Here is an 8,498-nt window from a genome sequence, read left to right as displayed (position 1 = left end):
GGGGTGCTGGTGTTGCCTCGCCCTCACCGCTCGCCGCCACACGGCACCACCACGCAGTGGACAGTGACAATTGGCCTCCTCCTCCTCCCCCCCATAACATGCACTCCTCTGGTTAGGATCTGTGCAGAGCACAGGCGTCTAAAGATTGTAAATACTGAACAGACTAAATCTGCCCTATCGACTGCAAAAGCGTCATGGAATGACAACAGAGAGAATTGATTATAGAATCATATACTGTAGTAGAGAATCTTTGATTCCAACTTGGCGGCCATATTGGGATCCACTCAGCTGACTCAAACAGTAAACAATGGTGCACTATTCCATGACGCAGAAATGAAGCCTATCACAGTCACTGGTATGACAAACTAAGGACATCTTAGAACGTGTCTCCACGTTGAGACATTTCTTTTTGCCTTTTTGTTTTGCAGGGTAGGTGTGTGTATATTGTGACTTTTCCAGAGAGCAATTGTTTCTTCAGTGGCATACTTTTGGGCTAATTACCAGTCCATGTAAGAATGGGGTTAGTAGAGACAAATGAATTTTCATTAGCCTTGCTTACAGACCGTAGTACCACATTTCTCCAAGTGAGTCTGTGGTTCATTTTTTTTTCTTTTAAATATTCCATTGTTCTGGCTGCGGAAGCTGGGAAGGCTGCGGACTTGGTGAACTCCATAGCAACAGGAAGACCCACACCTCCACCCCCACCTCCATGCTTTGCTCAGCCTGGCCGAGAAATTCAGGGACATTTCAGCGGATGTCGACCGCCATTAGTCCCAAGGTCGTCATTTTAGTTTTGAAAAGTGCTGGTGGGGACAGAGATAGGACTTTTACGACACCCCAACTGGTTGGTCATGTTTTTGGTTAAGGGTGGCCTGAATATACGTAAATGAATAAAACTCCATACGTATTCCAGTATTGGCATAAATTAGAGGCCTTAAAACTGTACTTTGAGGTGCTAAAGATATGAATACAGAACCTTGGTGTCCAACACAATATCTAACCTCCTCTCCTTTCCTTGTGCTTCTGGCCTTGTGCTGTGCTTTTACTTTTGCCAGATATCGAATAAAACTTCTATCGTCAATGACGTCTTGCCTCACACCACAAGGGCATAAGCAGAATGAGAGAACCCTGAATCCTTGTAGACATGCCCCCTTCTCAGTGTCTGATGATGCAGGTGATGTTTGTTGAACTGAGAACATTTACATGTTTTTTTATTATTATTATTTTTATTACTATATGAGAGACATATTATTGGTGCATGTGATGCTTTGCAAGATTTGTGTCCACAAACTATGTCCTAAAATTCCCTCCTGAACTCTAACGAATTAAAGCATAAAGCTTTAAAGTGTTCACTCACATACTCCTCGTGGTGATCCACCATTTGACCGAATGACAAGTCCCCTTTGACAGATTATTTTTTGTTACCATTAGACAAAGATTTCAAGAGTATTTTCAACATGAGGATGGGGGAAGTGTATATATTTGTAAAATAAGAAAAAGTGAATGAACAAAACAAGTATAACATGACCTCAAACTCTGTTCTGCCCCTTATGCTGTATATGAAATGACATTTAATTTTATTTGGGGCAGATAACATTATGTACACAGATGAAGACACCATTGGGCATTGCTTTTTATAGAAAATGATACAAAGTGACAAAAATGCAGTCTGTGTCACAGCCTATGTTACAAACAAAACACTGATTAACACATTGATTATGAACATGATGTAATAATACAATGTTATTTAAATCCATGTCAAAATAAAAATGGGAATGATTTTTAACCAAGTTTTTTAAATTGTGTCAACACCTGTGTAACTGCACCTATAACACCCCATATACAGTACAAATAGTTTCTTACAACTACACTTTTAAATAACATGACCTAGACGAATGAGATTTTCACAGACATTTTGACACCCCACATGGTAAAAAACGCAGAGCTAATTCAACACTTCGTTCATTTAGAGCTTTCTAGACTGTATTTGGTGCCCATGCTAAGTGTTGAATTAACACTGAGGGTTTTTTACTGTGCATATCACCCACTACAGTCCTGAGGAGGCAACGGTGGACTGCAGCAGCTTGGTACAGCACCATAAGTTTGTTGGGCATATTAGCCACAGAGAAGAAAGATATAGCCAATCTCATCTGCCATTGAGGGGCTGCAGGGTGCGGTAGTTGTTGGTGATGAACTCTGAACAGTTGTTGCCAACCCGCACAGTTGTGCTGAACTGATCGATCTGAAAACACAAAAAAACATTCAGGATGACTGGAGGTTTGCATTTCCAGGCAAATGTGCTTGTGGTCAACATTCTTGGATTAAAAGGGTGATCATAGTCAGTGGTGTAGTTTACGCAGAACGCGGATATACGGAGTATACCCACTTCTAAATTTCAGGGATTTCAGTATACCCACTTAAAATTGATTGATCCATTGTTTTGAATAGCAGAAATATATACAGTATACTCAACTATACAGTATACCCACCATAAAAAAGTAGACTACACCACTGATCATAGTATTCTTCAAGTGAATTTGACTGCAGATATATAGTTTTTGGGTGTGAGTTTAAAACTCATCACAAGAATATTTAACATATTTCAAGTGTACTTGCTTTAATATGAGATTAAAAGACTGGATGTTTCATCAGCAATATGACAAAGCATTTATGCGGCGTTGTTTTTTCTTAGATATTCTTAATCTTTCCCATCCTGGACCTCATGCAGCTTTCTCTTCACGTAAACATCCACTATATTCACTTTTCCAGACCTAAGGAGCTTTTGTTTCTTTTTCCCATGAGAGAAAATACACGTCACATCAATCAAATCCGAGAGGAAAATTGAGAGGTCCAGGAAGGACTTGTGGCTTGACTTTGTGCACAATCCCTGGTGCTGAACAAAAAAGTGACGTTTTTTTTTTTGTAAGACATTTGCACACTCGTTAGGATTTTTCAGGGCAGACTTACCAGATTCTTGCTGACTTTGATGGGTTCCTTAAAGACGGTCCAAACAACGATCTCATGGCAAGCAGGGACCGTGACGGAGCCCAGGTATCTGTAGTAGGACGTGGTGTCCACTCCACCGATCAGGTCATCCAGGGAGATACCACTGATATTCCTCACAGACTGGCCTGCAGTTAGAATTCAGCTCGTCACTTGTCACAAGTATTATTATTAAATATGTTTGTGTCCCTCAGACTTTCCGGTATAGGAAAGTCAGAGCGATGGTGTAGGCTTGAGAAATGACCCAGGCCAGAATAAAACTTGGGTCCCCACATTTACAGTGAGTCCAATATGTATTTGATCCCTTGCTGATTTTGCCGGTTTGCCCACTAATAAAGACATGATCAGTCTATACATTTATGATAATATGTATTCAAACATGGAGAGACAGAATATCAAAAAGAAATTCCAGAAAATAACTTAAAATAATATATTTTAATTTATTTGTATTTAATTTAGGCAAATAAGTATTTGACCCCTCTAGCTAAAGAAGATAAAGTGCTTTGTGGCAAAGCTCTGGTTGTCTAGCGGTCTGGAGGTCAGATGCTTCTTTTAGTTGATGACAATGTTTGTCCATATAGTAGAACATATTTTTGCCCATTTTTCTTTGCACATTATCTCTAAAACATTAATAGTTTGTGGCTGTAGCTTGGCAAATGAGAGGTTCAGTTCTCTCCATAGAATTACTATATGGGTTAATATTTGGAGACTGTCTTGGCCACTTCACGTCTTTAATATGCTTCTTATTGAGCCACTCCTTCGTTGCTTTGACTCTGTGTTGAGTATTATTGTCATGTTGGGAGATCCAAAAATGGCCCACCCTTCAGTGTAGTGGTGGAGGGAAGGACGTTTGCACTCAGGATTGCACATTACATGTCTCCCTCCATCCATTCGTTGACGATGTGAAGTTGTCCTGTGCCTTGGCCAGAAAAACACCCTCAAACCATAATGATACCACTAACATGCATTATGGCGAGGAGGGTGTTCTTGGGATCATAGACAGCAGTACTCTTTCTCAAAACACATTGAATTGTGATAATACCAAACAGCTTGATTTTGGTTTCATCTGACTACAGCACCTCCTTATCATATCCTAAACCAGTCTGATGTCCGTTGGCAAACCTCAAGTGGGACTGCACAGGTTCCTTCTGAAGTAGAGGTACCATGTGTGCACTACAGAATTTTAAACCTCTGTGGCATTAAGTGCTACCAGTAGTTTTCTCAGTGATTTTGGTCCCAGTAGCTTTGATATCATTGCCTAGTTCATCCCGTACAGCTCTAGGGTGATTTCTTTCTGTTCTCATGATTATCAAATCCCTACAAAAGGTCAAATCTCCTATAGAACCCCAGACAGGCTGATGGATAGTCATTTTGTATTCCTCACATTTTGGAAGAAATGCATCAACAGCTGGGTCATTAATACCCAGTCTCTTCCTTGTGACTTTGCAGCCCATTTAATCGTTGTTCAGGTCTAAAATCGTGTCCCTGATATCATTTGACCACTCTTTGGTCTTTCCCATGCTGGTGAGGTTGGAGTGTGACTGATTCACTCATGCTATGGACTAATTCCCCTGATCCAATGTGTCTTTAATGCATGTTAGTATGTACAGGTGTCTTTAATTCAAATGACAAGTTGATCGGAAGTGCCCATCTGGTCTGTGGGCCCGGAACTGTAATCAGTCGGCAGGGGATCAAATACTTATTTTGCTCGATGAAATGGAAATAAATTAATATATATTCTCTTCAGTTAATTTCTGGATTTTCTTTTTGATATTCTGTCTCTCCATATTAGAATACACATTATCATAACATTTATTGACTGATCATGTCTTTGTTAGTAGGCAAACCAACAAAATCAGCAAGGGATCAAATACATATTGGACTCACTGTAAGTAGACATGCAGGCAGGCAGGCAGGCAGGCAGGCAGGCAGGTACACACACGCACACATGCACGCACATGCACACACACTATTAGTTATGAATGGTACAGTGCATTTAATCTATTCAGACAAAGATTTAGTTTGATAGTATACAAATAGGCTCCCTTATCAGATGTTCTTTCACGGCCCTGTGTATGAGTGAATCACACTGCTCGATAACAAACTAGATTTCACCTTGGTCTGTCTGGGTTAACCCTTCACTCACCCTTTTCAGTGATTTTGGAGAGATAAGATGTCAGCTTCCTCCAGCTCTCTGGCTGATCCACTGTGTCATCATCCACCTGTAGTCGAGGAATGACAGAAATGGGGAATTCTCTGGTCAGATGTGTGTGCGACAACAGATACTCATTCCCAGAGCAATGTAAAGTAAAACCAAAAGTACTATTGCATTGTCATTCAAAAGGATTCACAAAGACAAAACCAAATAGTAATCAAAGACGAAGGAGATTTTAAAAACCCTTTTTTTACATTTTTTGGCTATATCATGATTTAACAAAGCCAACATGTTTCGACCATACAGTACCAGGTCTTCATCAGGGCCCCTATTACAGTGTATTTACCTGACTAGGTACAGTGGAATAACTAGTGCATAAACTATGTCAAATCGTGTACTTGTGTTGTAATAGCATCAGGACGTGCTAATCAGGGGTGAGTTTCTTAAAAGAGAAGTTGTTAGCATGTTAGCAACTTCGGTAGTTGCCAATGGGAAAATGCATTGAAAACAACAAAGTAGCTAATGTAGTAAGCAACTTTGGTTTTGAGAAATTCACCCCAGACTTGTACGAAATTCCGAATTGAATTAATTGAAATTCACAGTAATGCCATAATATGAACACTCGGTGGTGGTGTTCTATGTACTCTCAATGGGTGATGTAGATTAAATTCAAAGAAATTCAAGGTAATGACAGCACCTAGTGTTCATATTATGGCATTACTTTGAATTTCAATTCATTCAATTCGGAATTTCGTACAAGCCTGGTGCTAATACGCCTCTGCTTATTCCAACAGTCAACATGCTTCACTTAGTGACTATCCTAGACTAGTCTTTTCAGGGACAAAGGATACTAAAGGAATACAGTACCTCAATGAAGAAGCCAAGGACAGCCAGCCCTTCGCTGTCCTTTGTAGCTTGCGAAAAATTGCTGCTGTAGATACTTTTAACACTGAGAATGTGCATCTGCAAAGGAGATAACAAGACATTAGAGGTGTGTTGCTACTGCTGTGCTATTTAGCAGACTGCTGTCTGACTGCAACACTAGACCACATTGCCCATAGACATCATGACCGAGTAGACCAGTGGTTCTGAACCTTTTTTTTTGATCAAATGCCCACTTGACCTCATCATAAGCCTCACAATGCCCCCTTGACCTCATCATAAGCCTGCCAATGCCCGCCTTTGTATTGAAAAATAAAATAGACTAATGCCTCCCAATAGTAACTAAGCCCTGCCCCCACTCCTTCTCAACGCCCCCCCAGGGCTCCTCAACGCCCCTTGGGGGCTGTAGCGCCCTCGTTGAGAAACACTAGTGTAGACCAACTTGTCAACTGTTTCAAGTCATTGTACAATTACTGCTGTACTATTTGGCAGACTATTGCCTGTGAAGGGCCTTGACCTCATTGTCCATGTAGACATCATGACTGTGTATGTGCTGACTTGTTTCAGAGCGATATGACACAGAGTGCACTATCAAGACCATAAGCCGTCATTGGACTAAATAGTGTTGAATTGTGTGTCATGGTAATGATAGCAGGACGATTTTAAAGGTGCACTATTTTTAATAGTTCATTTCCAGAATTCATGCTGACCATTCACAAATGCTACCCTTTTCACAAATATTTACCACCACCATCAAATTCTAAGTATTCATTACTTCTCCATTGTCTGCCATTTTGAATTTCTATTCCGCCATTGAATTTGTAGCTGAAAAACGTACTTTACTTTGGCCATACAAATTAGTATTAGTTTATTACTTGGTAAATATTCATGAAAAGATCAAATTTGGCAATAGGCAGCGCAGTTTCAATGAGCAGCATACGAAATGAAATGGTAGTATTATGGGATGGTCAGTACTAGGCTAGGAAAATCATTGAGATGTAATATTCTAAGTGTCACCCATTCAGAGTGCAAAACGAGCAAAACATTGTACTTGGCCCAGGGTCGTAGAAGAGATATCAGCTATCTCAGTATAGGGACTGCGACTATACCTCCATGGGGTAGCGCTGTCCATCCACAGCATGCTCAGAGCCAGGGACAGAGCTGAGGTTGCCCCAGTGCAGATGGAACTGCAGGGGCAAGTAGTCCGCGGAGAGAGAGCCTCCACTCAAACCCAAACTCTTAGGTTTAAACATAACCTTCACTGAAGATGGACAGAGAGAGATGAAAAGAGAGAAAGAGGGAGAGCGAGATAAAGGGTGATAGAGAGAGAGAGGGAGAGGGAGAGGGAGAAAGAGAGAGAGAGAGAGAGAGAGAGAGAGAGAGAGAGAGAGAGAGAGAGAGAGAGAGAGAGAGAGAGATAACATGTTTATCACAACAGAATCAGCAGATAGTAGAGATAAAAAAGTGGAAGGTGCAATACTTTGTCAAATTACCCGTTTTGCCTGTGTTGATGATTTTTGACATGACAGTTCGGTTGTCAAAGCCGGTTAAGTTGAAAGGCACTAGACCGGGATCCTCGTCCACGCCGGAGCTGATGTTGATGGGAGACTGACGCGTTCCATTACAGAAGGTGTTAGGAATCGCAGCCCAGGTGGAATCATCTGAGAGAGAGAGAGAGAGAGAGAGAGAGAGAGAGAGAGAGAGAGAGAGAGAGAGAGAGAGAGAGAGAAAGAGAGAGAGAGAGAGAGAGAAGGATGCTTGTTAGAGTTCTGTCTGTGTGGGTGCCTACTACAGTATGTGCAGGGCCAGGAACAAAGTCATCTGAGAGGGCACCCCCATCCAATACCATACAATGAAATGAGATCCCAATTCTGGGCTTAAACTCTCCCTGCTGGGCCCAGGACAACTGACCCCTTTCTCTCCCCTGCCAGCTTCTCTGCTGATGTCTCTGAATGTGTACTGTAGTGTGTGGTGTGTGTGAAGCCAGGAGAGAGAGAGTTGGGATATCAGGTCACCTTATTCCCTAAATTCACTTCAATAAAAGTCTCTACCATATGTTGTGCATTAACACAAGTCTGTGGTTTGCAATTGAGAAGTCAGAAATACTTGTGAGAATACAGTTCATAATGCAGAAGAGGAAATAGGAATGCCACTTACCACATTCAGGAAGATGGTAACACCACTCTGTCAGGGAATTCGTAAAACAGATAAACTGGTTATTTAAAAGTGTAAAACAGCCCAACGGATGCATCTAATACATTTTTATACAGTTTTATACCACTTAAACTGGATCACCACTTAAACTGATCCCATTCACTTTTTGCTGAAAAGGCATCATAATTATTGCTATGACAATACAGAGAGTAATAGATCAAGACTTGGTCATTACAACTTTATTAACAAAAAGCCAATTATAGAGGAGGCTCTGCATGGCAGGGTTGTAAAAAACAGATAATAG

At 41.0% G+C, this 8,498-nt stretch overlaps 2 protein-coding genes across 3 annotated transcripts in view; one reads left to right on the top strand and one right to left on the bottom strand.

Moving 5' to 3' along the window:
- Window positions 1-2,108, top strand: part of pcdh12 (protocadherin 12) — a 29,012-nt gene extending 26,904 nt beyond the window's left edge. The window contains exon 4 of one of the 2 annotated variants that reach the window (XM_063189677.1): window positions 1-2,108. This exon is cut by the window's left edge and continues 372 nt beyond it. In XM_063189677.1, coding sequence (XP_063045747.1) covers window positions 1-116 — 116 coding nt within the window. In that variant the 3' untranslated portion in view covers window positions 117-2,108. The other variant, XM_063189676.1, reaches the window with a different exon arrangement.
- Window positions 1,538-8,219, bottom strand: LOC134439776 (carbonic anhydrase 6-like). The gene is made up of 7 exons (XM_063189686.1): window positions 8,198-8,219; window positions 7,534-7,701; window positions 7,150-7,301; window positions 6,026-6,121; window positions 5,150-5,225; window positions 2,968-3,131; window positions 1,538-2,242 (listed from the first exon to the last, which is right to left on the bottom strand). The coding sequence occupies exons 2-7, from the start codon at window positions 7,562-7,564 to the stop codon at window positions 2,147-2,149; spliced, it is 615 nt and encodes a 204-aa protein (XP_063045756.1). The 5' UTR covers window positions 7,565-7,701; window positions 8,198-8,219; the 3' UTR covers window positions 1,538-2,146.
- Window positions 8,220-8,498: the final 279 nt, after the last annotated feature.

This window comes from Engraulis encrasicolus, chromosome 23 (assembly GCF_034702125.1).
Source record: "Engraulis encrasicolus isolate BLACKSEA-1 chromosome 23, IST_EnEncr_1.0, whole genome shotgun sequence".
Lineage (NCBI taxonomy): Eukaryota > Metazoa > Chordata > Actinopteri > Clupeiformes > Engraulidae > Engraulis > Engraulis encrasicolus.
This window is presented reverse-complemented; position numbering and strand designations above follow the sequence as displayed.